Here is a 23,443-nt window from a genome sequence, read left to right as displayed (position 1 = left end):
TCTTGGTTGCACCTTGATTTTAACATATCTTTCCACATTGTACTTTTCCTTGTGTATATTTTGTTTATATATTAAAAATCCATAGATTTTTTGTATTGTGTTTATCACATGCATTTCACCTTTGTGGTCTTTTTGTAAAGGAATTGGCTTCTTTGCTAAGACTAGAGGAAAGTGAATCTGCAAAAATACAAACACTTCTGGATAATTATAGACATGGAAAAACCAAAAATACAGTTCAGTTTGAGGACGATGAAAATTGTAAACTTCCAATCCAAATGTTCTTGGATTTTCTTGAATACGAAAAAGAAACAGTTCATGTAAAAAAAGTAGATGAAGAAGAATATGTTGCTTTGGGTAAGTACTCAAGTTATTTTTTGTGGTAAACAAAAACACATAGGAGTAAAATTAGGCCCATCGAGTGCCACACCATTCGAACATGGCTGATCTATTTTTCCCTCTCAACCCTATTCTCTTCCCTTCTCTCTGTATCCTTTGTCACCCTTACTAATCAAGAACCTTTCAATCTCTGTTTTAAAAATGCCAGTGACCTTTCCTTCATAGCCGTCTGTGGCAGTGAATTCCACAGATTCACCACCCTCCTCACGTATTCCTTTTCCCCAGAGATGCTGTCTGACCCGCTCAGTTATTCCAGCTTTTTGTGTGTATCTAATAGAATTGTAATACTCAAACCACTTTGTGACCTGATGCTAGAAATTAAATGATCATCTAAAATATCATGGCATAGAAGGCTATGAGCCAAGGTGCTAGAAAATGGGATGAGTATGGATAAGTGCTTGTTGCCCAGCATTGACATGGCTGAAAAGTCTGTTTCTTTGCTATGTGACGTAGAATCTTCCTTTATTCCCATTTGCTATCCAATTATTATTGGTGATACAAGCTAGATAGACTGATTAAAAGAGCATGAAGTAGAAGATTTTTTTGTGAATTAGTACAAAACACTATTGTTCTAAAAGAAAAAATGACAAATTCGCAAACATTAAATGTGAAACTTGTTAAATATTCTAATGAATCATGATGTAACCAAGTGTAAGTATTATTTAAATGTTGAACAACCTTATAGTTAAATTGGAAAATGGCCATGACGGACTATCACTTGTTAACACTTCTAAAGTAACCTTTTTCAGCTGATGATTCAGTTGCACCACAAAGTGCAACAGAATGAAAAGATATTTAAATGGTCTTCCACATTTCCCATTACATTGCAGGCAATTTCTTTTTCTGGAAATGTCTATGTGGGAAATGCTCTGTGGAGGAAATGTGCCAATTGCTAGAGTCAGCGGGAGTGAGGCCTCAACAATTTTTGGTAAGTTTTCAGTAAAATCAATCTGATGTGGTCACATACTGATCACAGCTAAGAAATAAACCGTATAGTTTCATTTGGTATAAATGCTGATTCAATTGCCTCCACCTTTCAGTTTGTGATGTGGGAATACTGTGAATTTATTTTAAGAAAGAGATACATCCCTGGAGCATGTACCTGAAATATGGTTGGGCATATCATCGAATCAAAATGAAATAGTGAATCGAGTACAGAAAAAGGCTGTTGGCCCATTAAATATACCATCCGCCTCCGATTTATACTAATCCTACATTAATCCCGTTTTTGTTACCCTCCCCAGATTATCAACTCTCCAATATTCTACTACTCACTCTTACTCTAGGGGATATTTTACAGTGACCAATTAACCAACTAAGCTGCATGTGTAGGGATGAATGAGGAAGCCGATGCACTCAGAGGAAACTCATGCAGTTGCAGGGTGAACTTGCAAATTCCATACAGGCAACACTTGAGATCAGGATAGAGTTTGGGTCAATGGTAATGTGAGGCAATGGCTGTACTAGGTGCGCAAAAATGGGAACTTAAAATTTCTAAGTGTTCTAATGTGAAACAATGTTTAATGACACATAACACTATTGGGCATAATTTCTATCTTTAAAATTGCTCAAGCATCCTATTACTCCACTGTTGGAATTGAACAGTTATATGTGGAACTTTATAAATGGAGTTATGGAGGAGGATATAAAGGAATCAATGATGGAAAGGTGCGGGCTTCGCCATGTCTAGTAATCAGAAGTGTGTTAATAAAGATGCCTTGTGTCAATAAAATTCCAAGTCTTGACCATTTTGACTGGACTTGACATTTTAATATTTTCATTTTAATAGCCTGGTATTTTCCACTTAATTTGAAATTATTTCATGAATATTCTCCTCAATATTTACTTTAGAACATGTGTGATTTATTTGCTGATATTGGAATATAGTGTATTTTGAGGATTAATTACACATTGAACTTTTTAATCCAAGTATTGAAGATGATGAGAAATTGCAGTTCTAATAGCTTTTCTCTGTCTTCTTCTCCCTCCAGTCTCTGCTTCTTTCTATGTGGCTCTTCAGGGAGAAAGACATCCTCAAGAACCAAGAATCAATTAGCTTCCTCCATATTATGCTGTCGCTCTTAATCAAAATGAAAGGTGATGTGCCTAGTTTTTAGGAGGGTTACCTTATTATTTATTTGTAAAAACACTAGATTATGTTAAAGTTACTGCAATTTGGAATTATTCGTGACCAGAACCAATGCTGTTAGCATCTTGACAACAAGAACGGCAGAGTGGCTCAAAGCACCTGAATCATCTGCAGAGTTCACAAGTATGATGGGTCAACGTATGAAAGCCAATGGCAATGCAGCAATAACTTGTGCTCAAAGCAGAGTTGTAAATTTGATCAACTGAAGCCTGCATGTCACACATGACTCCAGTAATGAGTACAGAAAGCACTATAATAACTCCAATGTCCCATTCTCTCTTCTTCCCCATCCAAGTTCTCCTCCATTGTGCAATATTTTCATTAGGTGCCAGGTGAGTGTGTAGGGGTTGGGGGAGGGGGAGTAGTTTCAACTTATCCCATTCAACCTCATAATCATATATCCCCTTAATTTAGATAAACAGAATTTGTATAACATATTTGATATAAACAAAGATATTTTAGTAGTATTATTATTGAGGCAGCAGCATCACAAGGATAGCAATGAGAGATCTCCAACAATTTCACTTAGAACCATTGCTAATGCTACCTTCTAAAAATAAATTACTGAATATTTTAATTGATATAAAACTTTTTTTAATGCCTGTTAGCTCATGTTCTAATAACCCAATCTTTCAAGAGAGAGTTAGATTTAGCTCTTAGGGCTAAAGGAATTAAGGGACATGGGGAAAAAGCAGGAATAGGGTACTGATTTTAGATGATCAGCCATGATCATACTGAATGGCGGTGCTGGCTCAATGGGCCGATCGGCCTACACTTGTTTTTCTATGTTTCCATAGAAGTGACTTGCAGATTTATTTGCACTGGAGGGGGAAGAAAGTTAGTTTCATCTGTTTTTGTATTATTTGAACTTGTGCATGATATTGTTTGAATTCTTATCTCTGGATCTTCGGCCCAGATCCTTGTAATGTATTTTTGTACATAAAATGATTATTTGTTGTGTGTAACCTCAGACTTCGAAAAAGCAGTCAGGTTTAGTCCACAATTGATCTTTTCCCACTCTTGCCCCAATCAATTCATGTTTTTTTCACGCTGCTAATTTATTTATGGGGTTTGAATATTGTTCATAATGCTGTCATTCTCTTAGTCTCTCCCTAACTATGCTATGGCGTTTTAGTTCTTAAGTTCCAATTACCATTCTGTGCTTTAACATTTTTAAAAAATCCATAAGCAAGTTCAGGGAAATTATGCTTGCAATATTTGAGGAGCGTGCAAAAAATATGCATGTGTTTAGTGACCGGAAGATCCTGTTGAAGCTGAAAATCATGTGAAGGTGAAATTTAACATCATGGTCACATGTATATTTTCATTCATTTCCTTCCTGGGATCTAGTCAGATTGAAAGGTTCATTATCTAACACGAGTCCTGATTAAAAGAGCGTAGGACATTTAGGGAGGTCGGCATCAACTGCAAAGTTTGGCAGTTTTTGCACATAGAACAAGTTGGCACAGATTGGCGAAGATTGCAGAAAATAAAAGACAGCAAAGATCATGTGACATAAGAGAAGTGACTTCAGAAATTATAGCCATGCGATGTGTTAAGAATGAATGAATTAGCGACAAGGAGAGGTTGAACATAGTTTGATTGTTTTCTCAAGAGCATCAGAGTCTGAGGAGAGACCTGATAGAAGTATGTAAAATCATGAGAGACATGGATAGGATAGACAGTCGGAAACATTTTTCAAAGGTGAAAATATGAAAGGCTACAAGGCATAGTTTAGAGATACAGCACGGAAATAGGCCATTCGGCCCACCGAGTCCATGTTGATCATCGATCACCTGTTCACACTAGTTCTATGTTATCCCACTTTCTCATCCACTCCCTACATACCAGGGACAATTTACAGAGGCCAATTAACCAACAAGCCCGTATGTTTTTGTGATAGGGGAGAGAAACCGAGCCCCATGAAGAAACCCACAGTCACAGGACGAATGTGCAATCTCCACACAAGCAGCACCCGAGTCAAGATCAAACCCAGATCTCTGGTGATGTGAGGCTTTTAGGTGAGGGAAAAAGTTTAAAGGAGATATGTGGGACGTTTTCTTTACATGCAGAGAGGTGGATGCCTAAAATGCGCTGCAAGGGGTGTTGGTAGAAGCAGGTACGATAGTGGCATTTAAGCGGTTTTTGGGTCGGCACCAAGTATGCAGGGAATAGAAGGATATGGAGCACGTAAAGGCAGAAGGGATTAATTTAATTTGGCATCATGTTGCATGACACACACATTGTGGCCCGAAGGGCTGTTCCTGTGCTGTACACCTCCATGTTCTATGTTAAACTGGATCGAATCTGAAATTCTTGTTTTTCTACAGGTGCCATTGACGTTTCATGGGACTTTCAGTCGGTTTCTCCTTGGTGGCAACAAGTGCGCACTGCATGTGCACAGGCAGAGAATATTGGGGCAGCGTTATTAGCTGCACTTATTGGAAGGAGTGTATCTATAAGTGTGACAAACAGTCTGGCCGAGAAAGATGTGAGTAACATCGTTTGCCATTGAAACAGATTTGCACAAACCAGTACACCTATGTTGTACTGTGGTTAATATGCTTAAAACTAATGGATGTTTTGGAAATCGTTTGCCGATTGCGGGAATTTCATTCATTTCTGATTTTAGGATTTAACTTACTGTCATAGAAGATAAATAATTTGGCCCCTGAAGAGAAGTATTTAAGAGGGAGTTAGATGTGGCCCTTGTGGCTAAAGGGATCAGGGGGTATGGAGAGAAGGCAGGTACAGGATACTGAGTTGGATGATCAGCCATGATCATATTGAATGGCGGTGCAGGCTCGAAGGGCCGAATGGCCTACTCCTGCACCTATTTTCTATGTTTCTAAGTATCATTTGAGTTTCAGCCTGGAACCCAAATTTAGCAGAGATCAAATTAGGTAAAAAAATGAACAATTTATAAATATGCAGATAAAGAAAGGTGATGCTGGGTGAGGAGAAAGGAGAATGCAGACAGTAAATAAAGGAAATACCATCACATTTGAAAATTGTTGGTGAGAGATGGATGTTTGAATACTGGATCTCAGCTGATCAATTGAGGGCACCTCTTGTTGCAGGGTCTCTGATTTTTTTTTTTTACTTATCAATAGTTGGGGGAAAAAAATCTTCTTGCTAACACGGATTTGGCTTTATTTTTCCTGGATTTCCAGATCCAGGAAATTGAAGCTTCAGATGGAATGACTGATTCTTGGGAAGCACTATCTCTTGATATGGAGCACTGGAATATGTTGCTGAGACAGCTTGAAGATTGCCTGGTTCTCCAAACACTTCTTCAGAGCAAAGGGAATAAACCAGCCTGCGGTCATTCTGAGCCACTTTCCCGCATTTCTGTGAAAAAGCTTTTGGAGGGAGGGAGAGGTAAGAGTCTTCTCATTTGCATGGCTTTGCTGTTGAGGATCCACAATCTGTTATAGTCATGGAGTTATGCAGCAGGGAAATATGTCCTTCGGCCCAACTCATCCAAACTGACCAAGATAGATAATTTAAAGATACAGTATGGAAACGACCCCTTCCGCTCATTGAGTCCATAATGAACATTATTTTTCACTCGTTCACACTATTTCTAGTAGAACAAGGAACTGCCGATACTGGTTTACAAAAAAAAAGACGCAAAGTGCTGAATTAATGCCCCTGTCCCACTTAGAAAACCTGAACGGAAACCTCTGGAGACTTTGAGCCCCATCCAAGGTTTCCGTGCGTTTCCCAGAGGTTGCAGGTGGTTGCCGGAGGTTGCAGGTAGTGGAAGCAGGTAGGGAGACTGACAAAAACCTCTGGGAACCGCACGGAAACCTTGTGTGGGGCGCAAAGTCTCCAGAGGTTTCCGTTCAGGTTTCCTAAGTGGGACAGGGGCATAACTCAGCGGGCGAGTCAGGTAGCATCCCAGCTAACATTGATATGTTACTTTTCCGATCCTTTTGTCTCTCAGCTTTTGTTTTCATCTCTGGCCTTTGTCCATCTACCTGCCTATCAAAATCCTCCCTCGTAATTATTCACCCATTACCTGTACTCCTTTTATCTAGCTTTCTTCACCCCCCCCCGCCCAACCAAAGTCTGAAGAAAGGTTCTGACCCGAAACATCATCTATACGTGTTCGCCAGGGATGCTGCCTGATCTGCTGAGTTACTCCAGCACTTTGTCTTTTTTTTTCACAATATATCTGTTATCCCACTTTCTCATTCACTCCTTACACACTAGGGTTAATTTACAGGGGCCAATAAGCCAACAAGACCAATAAACCCACATGTCAATGTGATGTGGGAGAAAACTAGAACACCTGGTGGAAACCCATGTGGTCATAGTGAGAACATGCAAACTTCACACAGACAGCTGACCAAGATAGACTTTTACTGTCATTTTAGAAACATACATCGAAAATAGCTGCAGGAGTATGCCATTCGCCCCTTCGAGCCAGCACCACCATTCAATATGATCATGGCTGATCATCCAAGATCAGTACCCCTGTTCTGGTTTTTTCCCCATATTCCTTGATTCTCTTAGCCCTAAGAGCAAAATCTAACAATTGAAAACATCCAGTGAATTGACCTCCACTGCCTTCTGTGGCAGAGAATTCCACAGATTCACAACTCTCTTGGTGAAAACGTTTTTCCTCATCTCAGTCCTAAATGGTTTACCCCTTATTCTTAAACTGACCCCTGGTTCTGTATTCCCCCAACATCGGGAACATTTTTCCTGAATCTATCCTGTCCAATCCTTTAAAAAATGTTATATCTCCTAATAAAACTTATGAAAGGACTGCTGTTTCTATATTTCATTTAGTCAGGTAATTTCTGAATTCATGAGTGTGTTTTGTGAACACCCACATGTGAGTAAAATATAAAGTGCTGGAATAACTGGCAACACCTCTGAAGACCGTGTATAGACAATGTTTTGGCTTGGGATCCTTCTTCAGATGATTTTGTCTAATTCATTTAATTATTTTATTTAATTCACATGTTTAATCAATAATGTTTTATTATTAATGTTTTATGTGTCATTCCTAACTGTCACTGTATGTCATATTGTCAGTTGCGGACGGTGCACCCAGGCTAATTCTTTGTATGTGAATACTTGGCCAATAAACTTATTCATTCATTCTCAATCCCAATCCGAAAAGTCGCCTCTCCATGTCTTCCGGAGATACTGCCTGACCCACTGAGTTATTCCAGTACTTTGTGTCCTATGCAAGGTTCCAGCATCTGCAGTTCCTTGTGTCTCTGTGCGTGAGTGATGATGACGATGATGATACTTTGTCATTTGTATCAAGTACTCATCGCTTCTGCATACGCCCCATCGGATCCTCTTAGTTCTCAGCGATAGACACAAAATGCTGGAGTAACTCAGCGGACAGGCAGCATCCCTGGAGAGAAGGAATGGGTGACGTTTCAGGTCGAGACCCCTCTTCAGACTAGTTCCCAGCGATGCGGCACAACCCCGTCCTCGTGTCGACCCCATCTTCGGCCCTTCTTGACCCCGAGCTTCCGTCCTCAGCCCAACTGTTCAAGTAAACTTGTGTATGAGTAAACTTGTATCCATAATTGGAACAATATCATCTCAGGCCAGAATTAACAAATGATTTGTATTTGAAATAGGCTTTAGATAAATGTTCTGTGAACTGTTGTACTTAACTGTGTCTATACCTATACCCAGGGGTTGTTGCTGATGGTGTGGCCAAGTGGATATTCAAACTGGATCTTACTCCAAGTATTCTGAAACAGGCCCATCAATCTAGGAGATTGGAAAGTACGGAAGAACCAGAAGAAAAGGAGCACAGCATTCTCTTTCATGAGAAGTGCAGAGAGCTTGGCTTGGAAAGGATACTAGGTAAGAGGAACCCAACACTAAACAAGTTGAAAATGATAGTACTTCACTGAGGCACACAGGTTCTGGAGGGTAAAAGACCTGTTGTATTTTAAATTGTGTGCTTTTTAATTTCCATTCTGAGGTTTGGTTTGTTGTGGCCAGCGAGTGTGGGTCTGATTTAAAATGGGGGATGGATCAATAGACAATAGGTGCAGGAGTAGACCATTCGGCCCTTTGAGCCAGCACCGCCATTCACTGTGATCATGGCTGATCCTCCACATTTAGTACCCCGTTCCTGCCTTCTCACCATATCCCCTGACTCGGCTAACTTTAAGACCTCTATCTAACTCTCGCTTGAAAGCATCCAGAAAATTGGCCTCCACTGCCTTCTGAGGTAGATAATTCCACAGATTCACAACTCTCTGGGTGAAAATGTTTTTCCTCATCTCCGTTCCAAATGGTCTACCCCTTATTCTTAAACTGTGGCCCTTGGTTCTGGACTCCCCCAACATCGCTTCCTGCCTCTAGCGTGTCCAATCCCTTAATAATCTTAAATGTTTCAATAAGATATCCTCTCATCCTTCTAAAAGTCATTCGAGACTTGTACTCATTAATATGGAGGTGGATATTGGAACAGTCGGGAATGGTTTTGTTTTCTTAAAGGATTTTTACTCTTACAGAATTTCTCCAATTGGCATATGAGCGATTTCCATACAGTCTAGAATCTGATGTTCTTCATGCTCATTGTTGTTGGGAATATGTAGTGCAATGGAACAAAGATCCAGAGGTAACAATAATAGAAAACTTTTTAGATACCATTTTTTAATTTTCTGTGTTCTACTGAAATTAATTACAGTGTGAAAGCTAGTGCTGAGCTAATGTATAAATCTCAGTCTTCATAAGCTTGGTTTATATATTTTATTGAAAACTGGTGTTGATTAATATATTTTATGGGGATGTTTTATTCAGACACATCAAATACTGTAATAATGCACTTGCTTTTATTACTATATTAAATACATGGAAATTATACTTTTTTAATGAATCCTTCAATGGCATTTAATTGCTTCATTCATGGTGACAAGTGATTATCTACGAACAATTCAGTAGGCTAGAAATGCAATCTATGCTATTTTTTTAATAGACTTGGAACCTTGAGGCAGAAATTAACCAGCTCTTTTAATGCAATGACAAATAACGTCTCCTGTGTTTGTTGTCGGAGTCCCACTGCCCCTTATGCCCGATTGTGCAGGGGCTGAGCATCTTGTCTCGTCTTCCGATGATCAAACATGAAGGGTAATTTGAAGTTCATTCATGGAGGTTGTTTCTTTAGTTCAGCCAATAGGAACATCAACCTATCTCCTGGTTTGGCTGCTCCCTGGTTTAACCAAACAGTTTGAAATCTGCTCCTTACTTTGACCAGAACTTCAAAGCCCATATCTGTTCCCTCACATAGGCTTATTGCTTTTAAACCCCTGGAAGCTTCATGCTTCTACTTCTGTTTCACCACATCTTATCAAATTTTTTTTGCCTTTAGAATGAATAACAGGCTCCAATATACCATAGTCTCTCAGTGCCAATTCATATAAAACTCTGCCAACTCATTTAAATTTTATCCTACCTACCAATCATGTTTTTATGCATGCCCCACAACGGGTCCTTGTTACCCTCAAAATTACATGCTCTTCCATCTTTATAACCTGCGTTAGTTGTGCAAACCTAGATATTAATATTCCTTCAACTCTGACGTCTTGTGTTGCTCTGGTGTTTTAGTTGTGGCATATTTACTAACTCTATACTGAGAATTGGAATGCTTCCAGGAAAAACTCTTACTTTGAGGGAGGGACTCACTAAATTTCCAATCAGACTCCTTGCCGCCTCACTTCACCCCCCCCCCCCCACCCTCATTTCAGATGAGATTAGTTTATTGACATATATACCAGGGTGCGATAGAATTCCTTGTTCACATGAATCTCTCTGAGTATTCCGCATTCATACAGTAAGTAATTACGCTGCTGTTCTTTTGTGGTCACCAGTATCAGTGTGAAGGCTTCAGGCTATTTTGATGGTGATGTGGATGCTTAAAAACTAGCGACCATCTCCGTTTGAGTACAGGGTTGTGTTCATCTCCTCGCTTTCTTAGATCAACCAAGTCTTTTGTCTTCCTAATGTTAAGGCCTAGGTTATTAGAGCTGTTGGGTGATAGTCAATGAGACGGGTCACTTTATTTTTCTTCCTGGCTGGAATTGAGATTTATTTGAAGCTGATGGGGACAGAAGACTGTTGAAGATATTGAATACTGTGGCCAGTTGGTTGATACATGACTCCATCGGGCTGGCTGGTTTCGGAGAAGTTACGCTCCTGAAAGCAAATTTGACTCGAGGACTGAGATGAGTGGGCCAGTTGGGGGAAAGGGGGACTCATGTAGGTTGAGCTTTGTTTACCTGTTCAAAAGGGGCATAAAATCCATCTAGCAGAGATGCTTCATTGAGATGGCTCCTGACTTCATCTTATAGCCCGTGAATGTTTTCAGGCCCTGCCACAGTTGTCCGGCATCCACTTGCTTATGTTAAGTGTCCAGCTTGATTTGGAATCCATCGGCATCTCTGATTGCCTTGCAAAGATGACACATGGCCTTATTTAGTGTGGAATCATCGTACTTGAAAGCTACCGATCTGGACTTTAGCAGAGAGTGGATCTCTCTGTTCATCCAAGGTTTCTGGTTAGGACAGCCCTTAATTGTCTTTCCATGTGATTATATGTGATATAAAAGTGTATTGTATTGTATTGTTGTATTGATATGAAGTGCTTTGTAATGGGTTTTTTACTTTAAATAAGTGTATATTGATTTTGATTGAATCTAATAATGTTGTTTAATTCTTATAATTTAAAGGTATATTGGATTTTAATATTTTCACTTTGCCATTTGAAGGCTTTTAATTCTCATTGTTTTTATTCTGTTCACTTTTTCATAATGATTTAATGAAATAATTTTACTTGAATTTTTCATATTGACTCTTCTGGCTTTAAAGTTGGATAAGTGCTATGTTTTTAGTCTCTGCTTTCTCTTGACTTCTAGGAAGGCTGCTTTTTGAGCAGATCTGTGGACCATCTGAAATGTGTTGACAATGGTCATGTTCAACGTGGTTAGTATCTGTTATGTTACCTTAAACACCCCCAATGGAAAATATTTTTAAATACATATATAATTAATTACTAGTTGGAAGGATTGACTAAACCTCTGATAAAAATGGAGTTTGAAGCTTTTGTCGGGGACTGCTCTACTCAACTTCACAAAGCCGGGTTGTTCTAAGCTCAGTGCTGCTCCCTTCCACACTACCTATGTTTGTTGGTAGGTAGGGCTGAGAAGTGGGGACTCATTCAGACAAGACAAACACTGCAGTTATTATTATTCTTCATAATAAATATAGGGCAATGAATAATTTCAGCAGAAGAGAGTGATCCTGTGAAATGGCTTTATCCGATCTATGGCCAAATCAATTCTGCAATCAGCGTGATGAGGTGATGAGTCTTTTATTTGGGCATCCTTGAAACATTTACTCGAGCAGGGTACGGGGGGGGGGGGGGGGGGGGGGGGGGGGGGAGGGGGATTCCATTTTCCTAGCGATATCCATGCTTCCTGTGAATTGACACCTGTCCTGGACTATGGCTTTTTCACCCCATTGTCAATCTCACATCTACAAGTTCCTCATAAATATTATCTTCTGGCATTTCACCCCTTGAATGGTTCAAATTTAGCTTTGCACATCAGAAACTGAAAATAATGAGTAATTCTGATGAATTTGCTCTCCTTAACTTCAATTTGCTTACTTGTGAAGCAGGAGGAGGCTAATCAGTGCATCGAGTATATGCCTTATCCCAATAGAGCAATCCCATCAGCTCCACTCTCCCTCCTGGTTTTATTATAGTTCTGTAACTTATTTTCAGTTTGCTCCACTTTGCTCCATTTGCCACTTAACTACATAATGGTAAAAATTGTAACATCCAGCATGCCTGTGAAGCACCCGGCAATACATTTCCCAATGGCAGGAATAGCCATGGGTGGAGGGAGTAATTGTTTTTGAGGAACGCATTGCTTTCCCCATCCCATCCTTCAAGTGAAATTTGCTATTTTAATAAACTGAAAATTATTGATAAGAAACTGCCACTGCCTAAAAAAGTAGAGTGATTTATATATTTACTCGGGGGATTTTTAAGGCTGTGGTGTTATGCAAAGCCAGCAGTGGAAATGGTAATAGATTGGTAATGGTAATAGAATGGTAATAGAAATTGTAATAGTGACAGTTTCAAACTTAAAGATTCAAGAAGGACCCAGTAGAAATGCTGGAATTATTCAGAATGCAATCATACTTTATCCAAGTTATTTCAACATTAGTTATGGAACCATTTGAAAACTAGTTCTATGCTTGCACTTAGTCCACAATTCCACTGTTACTCATATCTCTAAATGCAGGATTTATTTTTAACGCTTTGGCAATTTCAGTTTTAATTATAGAACTAGAAAAAGTAGGACCTGTTGGGTCTCAGTTACATGGGAGGCATGGTACCCCAATGCAACCCATTCCCCAACGCAATATTCCACCACTCACCCGTTCTTCCAATGCAACCCGTTCCCCAAAGCAATATTCCACCACTTACCCATAGCCCCTAACTGCGCAGGCACGGCTCATTTCCCCTCATCCCCGAACACTCCCTCTCCCTCCTCTTCAAGTGTGGGAAGGGAGGAGGGGAGGGAAGTCGGATGTGTAATGGGGGGGTGGGGGGTGTGGGGTGAGAGCGGAGGATGGGTGTGTGTGGATGGGAGGGGGTGTGTGGGAGAGGGGGGTTGTGGGGGAGGGGGATGTGGTGGCGGGGGGGGTGTTGTGGGGTGGGGTGGGGGGGGAGGTGTGTATGCGGGCAGGAGCAGTGTGGGGGAGGAGGGGTGTAGGGGGGGAGGGTGTGTGTCAGGCACGTGCCGTGAGTTATTAGTCAGGGTAGGCAGTGGCTTTTAAAAATCTTGAAAACCGCGCATGCGCAGATTGTTCTCTCGACTTTTATCAAGTAATTTGTCTTCAATAGGTCCTATCTCTTAATAAAGTATTTAAAAAACATATAGCTCAAAGAAATTTACTTACCATATTATTTGTACACAAAATCCATTCTTCTCTCTTTGCTTCCTGTTGTACCAAGCTATTTTAAATGTTCTAATTATTTTTGTTCCTTTGCGCTGTTGAAGTTCTTGAAGTTCCGGCGTTGGTCTGCCATTTTTAATTATTTTGGTCTTTTCCTCGTAAGTTTGCTTCGAGCAACTCTTCAGGTAATCACTATCCATCTTTGAAAAACCCGCCAAGAAACTTGCGCATGCGCAGTAGGCTGGTGCGCATGCACAGTGCAGCACATGCACGCAGTCCACAGTGTAAAGGCAGAATTTCAGCTGCCTTTACGGACCGTTCCCACTGATGGCTTGAAGCATCGTCGACAGCACGTGAGCAGCACATGCTTCCGCATTTTAAATGTACTGCGGATGAAAGGCACGGGAGAATTACCCGTTTTTTTAGGATTTTTAAACCTCGCTAACTTTTACGACATTCAACTGATCGGAACGAAACTTGGTGCACTCGCAGCGCGGGAGAACGGTGAGTGAACTGGTGAAAAATCGTGGCGCTATCGCGAACCCTTTTTGCGCAAATAGACCGCCAATCCGGAAGATAACAAGATCAGAGTTTTAGTTATGTTTAGATGTCAAGCTTTTTTCATGACATTGAATATCTTGATTGCATTTATCTGCTCATTAATGTTCATGTTTTTATATGATGAGCAAGTCGTAATATGTATCTTGCCCTCTTTATAGGTATTGCAGTAATGATGTGGAATACCTTTATTGTAAAGAGACTGTCAGCAGCTGCATACCTTATGGATAAGGTAAAGATTGGCCCAAATTGGATAATTTACATTATGTTCAACATACTGATTAATGCCTACTCTATGGAGTGCACCCGTTACTGTTGGGATTTCCTGCAGGAATGCCATCCCGAAACATATACCTTGCCAAGGGGAAAAAGATTCTGAATGTTTACCCTACCCAAGCCCTTTGCTTTATTTATCTCTTATCAGGCCACCCCTTTACAGCCTTCACTCAGATAAAACAAACCCATTCAGTCTCTCCCTATAACTGTACTGCTTCAATCTTGGCAACATCCCGGTGAATCTCCACCACAACTACATCTTTCCTCTCGTCTGTTGAGTATAACAGCACACAATAGTCCAAGTATGGTTTAACTAGTGTTTTGTAAAGTTACAACGTAGCATCCCAACTTTTCTATTCCATGATCTGACCGATGGAGGCAAGAAAAGTATGTCATCTAGATGATAGAAACTCTTTTATCTTAGCGCTTATTTGTAATCTTGCACTGGTAAATATCAGTATGAATGTGGACTAGAAAACTTCAGATCACATTCAGGAACAGTGGTAACGCCCAAGAGCATGTTGAAAAATGGAAGAATTCAGCAGAAAAATAATAACTTTCCAGTGGATGTGAGGCCTTAATGTCAGCTGAATAATTTGTGAAGGTATGTTTGTCTGCTGAGTGATTTGTTGTCATCCACATGTATTTATTCCACAATTTAAGTGACTGGAAATTACTAAGTAGACTAGCAATGCATTGATTTAAGATGGTTCTCAGTACTCCCTCCCACAACAACAAAGTCAATAATGGTATGGATCATAATCCAGAAGCATAGTGTAGTAAATGTATTCATTCCCGTCAAACTGGAGCACTCTCTTGCTGCTGTGATTGGATGCTTTTACATTTGCTTTTTGCAAACAACTCTAAGTATTATAAAAATATATTACCAGACTTGTCATGCTTGTTGCCCAGTGGTGAGGTAAAAGCAAAATAAAGTTGAAAATTTCATTTACTTTTTCAGGTATTAATTTTTAATGAATTTGAAGGATTTATTTTTGCAGATTTTTATTACTGCAATACCTTCCTGCTACATGAATTTATAAGGAAATACCTTAATTGTTTCTAGACTGACTAAATGTGGCCACCTCATCTTAATCATGAGGACATGTACTGAGGTGATTTTTTTTGTCTAACAGGTTGGGAAAGCACCAAAAGATAGACTCTGCAGAAGAGTGAGTATTTGTTATTCGGTGCAGATAAATCTTCACTAGTGCTAAAATCTATTTTTGCTTGCCTTTATTTGAATTGAAACATCAGAAAATGGATATGAAATGTTACCATTATGACCTGAAGTCAAGTGAAAGATGAGGTGTTGTCTTCCTTATTTGAAATTAGATATTGACCAGGCTAGGACTATTCCTTGGAGCGCAGGAGGATGAGGGGCGCTTATAGAGGTGTATAAAGTCATGAGAGGAATAGATTGGATAGACACATTGTCTCTTGCCCAGAGTAGGGGAATCGAGAACCTGATGACATAGGTTTAAGGTGAAAGGGAAAAGATTTAATAGTAACCTGAGGGATAACGTTTTCACACAAAGGGTGGTGGGTGTATGGAACGAGCTGCCAGAGGCTGGGACTATTGCAGTTTAAAAAACAATTAGACAGGAACATGGATAGAATAGGTTTGGAAGGATATGGGCCAAATACAGACAGGTGGGTACCAGTGTAGATGGGACATGTTGGTCGGTGTGGGCAAGTTCGGCTGAAAGGACTGGTTCCACGCTGTAGGACTCTATGGCTCTTTAGTGCTTCAATTCAGTTCACTTTAAAATATGTTATACATGGCCATTGCAGTCCCCACAATGGGTTGTTTTGCACTCTGAAATAGAAATTATTCAGTTCAGTGCAGTAGATATTTGAAATATTTTCTTGTGCAGAAATACCTCTTGTTTGGACTGAACTTTCTGTCACGAAAGGCTAATTAGTGTTGTGGGTGATTCAGGAAGATGAGGATATTCAAGATCATCCAGTCTGCTTTTTCTTGTCGACTTGTCAGTTACATGTTTTCTACTTCAAGGCAGCATTAATTTCAAGTCCGCTAGTGCGGAGTGCTGAATATCAGTGAATTTTGTCTGGATACATAAAGAGTCAAAGCATCAGTTGAATTGGAAACATTCTAGTTCTGCTAATTCATACATCTCGTGTTCCCTAAAAGTGATGAAGCAGGTGGACAGTGGGCTGAAGAGTGTTTGGCATGATTGTCTTCATTGGGAAAGGTATTAGGTACAAAAGATAGGACGTAATGATGCAGCTTTACAAGTTGTTGGTCAGACTGCACTTGGAATACTGGGTGTGGTTCTGGTTGCCCAACTATAATAAGGATTAATTAAGTTGGAAAGGGTGCAGAAGAGGTTAACCAGAATATTACCTTGCATTATAGGTATAGGTTAAATAGGCTGGGACTTTCTTCTTCCCAGCATAGGAGGCTGAGTGTTGACCTCATTGAGCTGTATAGGTTCATGAAGGGCAGGATAACGTAAACACCCATGGTAGAGGTTTGTAAAACTAGAGGGCATAGGCTTAACATGAGGGGAGATATTTAAGAGGGACCGTAGGGACAATGCTTTTATTCAGAGGGTTGTCTGTATTTGGAATGAGCTGCCAGGGGAAGCTATAGAAGTGGATACAGTTACGACTTTTAAAAGACATTTGGGCATTTATGGATCGGAAAGGTTTAGAGGTGTCTGGACCAAATTCAGACAAATAGAACTAGCCCAATACTAGACTAAGTGGGACCCGTTGCGTCCCATGTTCACACGGGAGGGCTGGTCCCCCAACGCAATATTCCACCACTCCACCAATTCCAATATTGGTGGCCAGTGGCGGGGGGTGGGGTTCTGGAGCACTAGTATGGGTATTGTGGGCTGAAGGGACTGGTTTCCAGAGGGCTAGTATGGACATTGTGGGCCAAATGGATTATTGGGGTAGCAGCTCAGTCAATCAAGCCTGATGTGCTGGCAACTCACTCACGGCTGGTGGGCCAGCAGTTGGCTCATGGCTATTCCTTGAAATTCCATTTCAAGCAGGGTGCAAGGCTACCAAATTCAGGTGCAGTTTCATACCACTTCAAGCAGGGTGCAAGGCCACCAAATTCAGGTGAAGTTTCCTACCACTTCAAGCAGGGTGCAAGGCCACCAAATTCAGGTGAAGTTTCCTACCACTTCAAGCAGGGTGCAGGGCCGCCAAACTCAAGTGCAGTTTCATGCCATTTCAAGCAGGGTGCAAGGCCACCAAATTCAAGTGCAGTTTCATACCATTTCATGCAGGGTGCAAGGCCACCACATTCAAATGCAGTTTCATACCATTTCAAGCAGGGTCAAACCACCATAAAACCATATAAACACCACACTCACAGTTCAGTAGACATTCCGTGTGTTCAGTTGATTCACAGCACAGACAGAGTCGTGACCTCTCCCTCCCCCATCTTGCAGAGACTTAGCCACACCCACACATCCGGGTTTTATAACCCCTCCCCCCTCCCACTGGAAGGGGTGTGGCCTTCATGGCGTGATTGACATGAGAGAGATTCTCAACATTTTTTTTAAACACTAATAACACTTTTATTTTTCATTGATGGGAAGAAACCTCTGCACCTGATGAGCGGAGGGGGACTGAGTAAGATGGCCAAAAATCACAGCCGTAACTGGTAGCGTTTTATCTAAAATCAATATACAGTGCAAACAGGAAGTTGTCAAGTTTAGACTTACAACCATTCGCAATGCAGCATTTCAAAGCAACCACCACCAACAACCATTTGCAGTGCAACATTTCAAAGCAACCACCACCAACAACCATTTGCAGTGCAGCATTTCAAAGCAACCACCATCAACAACCAATTGCAGTGCAGTATTTCAAAGCAACCACCACCAACAACCATTTGCAATGCAGCATTTCAAAGCAACCACTACCAACTACCATTTGCAGTGCAGCATTTCAAAACAACCACATTTTCAATTTCAAACCACATTAAGGGCACTCACAGTTGAGTAGACTGAGGGGGGACTGAGTAAGATGGCTAAAAATCACAGCCGTAAGTGGCAGCGTTTTTTCTAAAATTATGAAATCATGAAAAACAGGAAGTGGTCAAGATCAGAATTTTAGTAATATAGATAGATGCCAACTTGGTCCACATGGACAAAGTGGGCTGAAGGTTCTGTACGTGTGCTGTACCACACTGACTCTCAAACTAGATTGTACCTCACTGTTTGAAAGGAAGACAAATCCCAGAGGCCAGTGTCAATCTTGGACTGTTTCTTTATTGTCTGAACTCATGTTAGTTTTTCAATTTATAATTAGTTGGAGCAGTTTTTCCTCAACTCTAATTTAATTAATGTTCTCTACTTTTGCTGTCTGGAGGATCACACATCCATGAAAGTTCTGGATGTCATAAACCTTGGTCTTTAATTATTGCCACAGTTGCGGTGTAAATCTGGGACAAATGCTGATTCAGTTTCCAGATACGCACAAAATGTGATTTGCCCAGCAGGCAGCAGCTGATGTTGTCGTGCAGTGCCATGACCCTACATCAAATTCCTCTGAAATAGTGGTTTTAGTTTCCTTTATTCATATACATTTCAATTCTTATAATTAGAGTAAACAAATGCATTGGTTTTCTCTCTACAAGAGGGAGAAATTGTGACGTCAGCTTAGTGCACTTGAATCCTGAAGGCAGATGGACACTTGCTCTTTCAGTTGGTTTAAAATGTGATAGTTACGTTTAGAATTGAGAAGAAATGTAGATCAAAAACATTTGGTGTACGGGCTTTTAAAAAAAATAATGATTTCATAAATTTCTTCTGACAGGATGTGGGCATGAGTGACACAGCTATGACCTCTTTCCTTGGGTCTTGTTCACTGCTGATTCAAACTTTAATGGAGGTAATACAAAAGCTAATTTGACTTAAACAACGTTATCATATGGCATGCTGTTTTTATTATGCAGATACAGTATTGTATAATCAAGGAAGGAACATGCCTTTCACTTTTTGAGACTTTGTTAAATCCAGTGTAGTCCAAGGAATAAAAATACTTAAATAATTTTAAATTTAAATTATCTTCCTTTGAATCTTAGTATTTGTAATTAATGTAGATGAAAAAAAAGTTATCTTGCTGGGGAAGTTCAATTTCCCAAATATTAATGGGGATTGCCTTGGTGTTAGAAACTCGGTGGGGGTAAAAATGTTAAAGTGTAGCCAGGAGAGTTTTGTATATAGATAGACCAATGTTTGAAATAGCACGACTGGACCTTGGGTAATGTAGCTAATCCAGTGGATGGAGTATTATTAGTGAGGGATTATTTTGGAGATATAATTCATATATGTCTATAATTCCATATATTTTAAAGTGGTTATGGAAAAGGAAAGGGATGGACCTGTAATAAAGATCTTAATTAGGGGAAGGTCAACATCATTAACATAGCAGAGGTAGATTGGTAGATCTACTTTTGCATAGTGGGAAAAGAGAAAATAGCAAGCGTTCAAGGATAACAGGTTCCTGTAAGGGCAAGAACATGGGATATCAAGGATAGGGAACCATGGGTGGGATATTGAGGGTAGACTAAAGTGGGGGAAAAAACATATGACAGGTAAAGGGAACTATTAATGGGTAGTAAAGAACAAAATGCTGGAGAAACTCAGCAGATCAGGCAGCATCTGTAGAGAAATGGACTGGAGATATTTTGGGTTGGGACCCTTCTTCAGACAGGTTTGAAGACAGGGTACAGATAGGGTAGACTACAGGAAAGTTTTCCCCATATCATAGGTAGAACAAATTTGGGGATTTTGTTTTAGGGAAAGAGTTAGAGAGAATATGAGGAGGACCTTTTCACCCAGAGCAGGAAACTGGGTTGTTGACACTATTTAGGAAATGTCTAGATGAGCACTTGAATTGCTTAGACACAGAGGGCTATGACTCAAATGCTGGGAGATAGGATTAATATAGGTGTCTACAGGCTTGTGTGGACAGGTTGGGCAGATTAGCCCATGTTCATGCTGCACGATTCTATTCTAACACTAAACTGGAAGTCACGAACCTCATGTCTGCCACTGTAAACAGAAAATTCTCTGCTTCTTCTTTTGTGTCCTTATGCTATATAGTGGCTCGCCACTACTGTACACATCGTTGCACTATTGGCATGTTAAGTGCAAGGTCTGCAGTAGTACATGGATTATCCAGTAATGGGCATTGCAGTAGGTGTTGCATTGTCTGGGTCTGTGTGCCACAGTCACAGGTTGTTGTACCCTCGATGTAGTCCCATTTGTGCAGTGTCGCCCTTGACCGCCCGACCCCGGTTCGCAGTCGGTTGAGACGTCTCCAGTTCAGCCAGTGTTCATCAGCACCTGGTGGTAAGCGCTCTGCTGCTGGTATGCCCATCTTGGTGGAAATAGGGACAGTGGCTATTCTCTGGAGGGGACAAAGCGAGGGGACAAAGCCGACTGTATTTTCTAAGGAGGCTGAGGTCTTTTAATATCTGCCAACCCCTACTGTGCAGTGTCTACCATTCAGTGGTGGCCAGTGCTCTGTTCTTTGCTGTGGCCTGTTGGGGAGATGGCGCCCGTATAGCGGATAAAAACAGATTGGACAAACTGATCAGGAAGGCCGGCTCAGTGGTCGGGGCTGAGCAACGAACGGTCCAGCAGGTGGCAGAGGCCAGAACTCTAAATAAACTAGGTTCCATAATGACAAACCCCACTCACCCACTCCATGCCCTGAAGGTGATCAAGAGCAGCATCTTCAGCCAGAGGCTGATTGCACCAATGTGCAAAACGGAGAGATACAGGAAGTCCTGTTTACCAGCTGCTATAAGACTTTTTAATGAGCATAAATAACTGCACTTTTTTAAATTAATTGTATTTTAACTTGTATTTTAACGTATTTTAACTTGTTATGTATGAAAGCGTGGTGTTATGTTTGTCTTGAAGCTGTCGTGGCAAATAATTTCCTGAAAAGGATTATTAAAGGAATATTCTATTCTATTCTATAAGGCAATGCATATTTCAAAACTATTGCTAGTTTTAGTTCAACTTGGAAGTTGAACCAAAGGAAAAAACTCCAATATCCTGTTACTTAAACAATTGTCATAGATTAGTTCAGGTAATGATTTTTGGCAGAAAAGGATTAAAGTGTTCCTGAATCTTTTAAATCTTCTTGTGTTCTGAAGAATTATTTAGCAACCTGCTTAAGGAACTGTGGTAGTTTAAACTTAATCTTTAAGAACACAGATTTCACTGTGAACAAGAACATATTTTGCTTGCTTATCAAAACTGCCTTTGTGACCCTGCAAAATCTTTGAGCAAATTAACTATTTAATTTTGTCTGGCATTTGGTAACATTTTTGGGGATTAGGGTTCTATAACGGGCATAATCCTAGAAGTTACAACCAAACACTGTGTGAAAAACTGTTGTGAGATGTTAGGTTACACAAAAATAAATAAAATTACATCCATACATTAGCAGAAATTATAATACAAAATGTATTTAATCATCTAGCAGATCATAATATTTCTGCACACAACCATTTTTAAGATAAATGAAACTTGCTGATGAGATGGAAAATAAATTTGAATTTGGTTTCAATTTTTGAGTGCAGGTATGCTCATGGCAGTAGATAAGGTGAAAGCAATAGACAGATTAAAATGAATCTACATAATTGAAGGAAAGGCACAGTAGGTATTGCTGATAGAAAGAAATGACGTGAAACTTAAATAGCATAGATGTGGAATTGTTGAGATGAGTGGCCTCTCGTTTACATGATGTAATTGTTGATAATGTGCAAGCTGACTTTAGTAACATTGGTACAAAATTATGTATTCCTGCATTTCACCCTTTTTGAAATTTGTCATAGGCTGAAATTAGCAGCGATGAGATGAAGGAACCATTTCTGCAGATTGAGGATACCTGGTCAGCTATAGAGGGTCCAACATCAATAGTGGATCTGGCTCTAGAACAAAGACACGTCCATTATCCATTGGCTGAACACCATTACATTCTAGCTGTTATTATGCACGGAATCATGCTTTTTGGAATGAAAACTGTCAAAATATTTAGTCTATTTGATAGTAAGGTATGGTATTTGCCAGGTAATCTATCTATTTTATTATCTAAAATGCTGTGGTATTTTGAAGGCACTGTCAACGTGAATACCATTATATGACATGCTTCTAAAGCAAAATGTATAAATCTATATTCCAAGAATTCCACAACACACCTTATACTTTTAAATATCTTTCTTCCAAGTTCAGGCTATTTAAACTTCAAATTATTACCTTGCTATTTACAATGGTTATAAAACATGCAAGTAGAACTGCCTTAAAAGTGTAATTTTGTGTGCTAACTATAGAGGCAAAAAGCACAGAAACAGGTAATTTGGCCCAAATGATCCACACTGATCAAGTTGCTTACCTGAACTCAACCCATTTGCCTGTAATTGATCCATGACCCTCTAAACCAGGGGTGTCAAATTCATTTTAGGTCATGTGCCGGATTGGGCAAAATGTGACTTCATGCGGGCCGGATCAGTTGTGCACACGCACGCATGCTCCCACAGCTTTCGTTGCCTTCGTTTTTCAACCTGCTCTCATGTGTCTCAGTCTCTGCTATAACTACAAAGTGTTTCACTTTTCGAATTTTGTTTCTTATGAAGATTGCCCAGCAAGCATTACTTTTATGATTGGTATTGTGATGAGAGACAAAATTATGCTATTTTGGCTAAGATTGTTTTGGGAGTCACACCCTTTCCATTAATAAACCATTTGAAATCGAACATTAGCAGACACAATTGTAGACCTAACAAAACATATTGTGGTTTTGTTAGATCTACTCTGCCACCATTGTAGCACTGGCATCCAAGAGATGGCCTCTCCCGGTCAGTGCAGGTTTCTGTGATGATCGGGAGACCAGGAAGGGCCTAGAACAGAGATGCTTTGCGGTCGGCTGAGCTCTCTCATCCGCTATGCTGCTCCACAGTGTAAAGAGAAAAGTATCCACCGCGCAGTCCGCACCGCTACAATGTTTTTTTCCCTCACATCCACCCAGCCACCCCGCTCAGCACCCTCATTGGCCACAGCTGACTGCCCAGAGGGCAGTTACTTCTCCCATTCGGCCAGCCTGG

General features: G+C 40.3%; 1 protein-coding gene across 1 annotated transcript in view; it reads left to right on the top strand.

Annotated features, from left to right (window-relative positions):
• The window catches only part of rab3gap2 (RAB3 GTPase activating non-catalytic protein subunit 2), a 67,301-nt gene that overhangs the window by 37,886 nt on the left and 5,972 nt on the right, over nt 1-23,443 (top strand). The window contains exons 20-31 of the mRNA XM_033025379.1: nt 141-354; nt 1,227-1,324; nt 2,388-2,493; nt 4,876-5,036; nt 5,719-5,926; nt 8,216-8,389; nt 9,049-9,155; nt 11,448-11,514; nt 14,220-14,290; nt 15,471-15,506; nt 19,138-19,212; nt 22,178-22,396. Coding sequence (XP_032881270.1) covers nt 141-354; nt 1,227-1,324; nt 2,388-2,493; nt 4,876-5,036; nt 5,719-5,926; nt 8,216-8,389; nt 9,049-9,155; nt 11,448-11,514; nt 14,220-14,290; nt 15,471-15,506; nt 19,138-19,212; nt 22,178-22,396 — 1,536 coding nt within the window. The remainder of the gene's footprint in view (nt 1-140; nt 355-1,226; nt 1,325-2,387; nt 2,494-4,875; nt 5,037-5,718; nt 5,927-8,215; nt 8,390-9,048; nt 9,156-11,447; nt 11,515-14,219; nt 14,291-15,470; nt 15,507-19,137; nt 19,213-22,177; nt 22,397-23,443) is intronic.

The sequence above is a fragment of the Amblyraja radiata genome, chromosome 8, assembly GCF_010909765.2.
Source record: "Amblyraja radiata isolate CabotCenter1 chromosome 8, sAmbRad1.1.pri, whole genome shotgun sequence".
In the NCBI taxonomy this organism is placed as follows: Eukaryota; Metazoa; Chordata; class Chondrichthyes; order Rajiformes; family Rajidae; genus Amblyraja; species Amblyraja radiata.
This window is presented reverse-complemented; position numbering and strand designations above follow the sequence as displayed.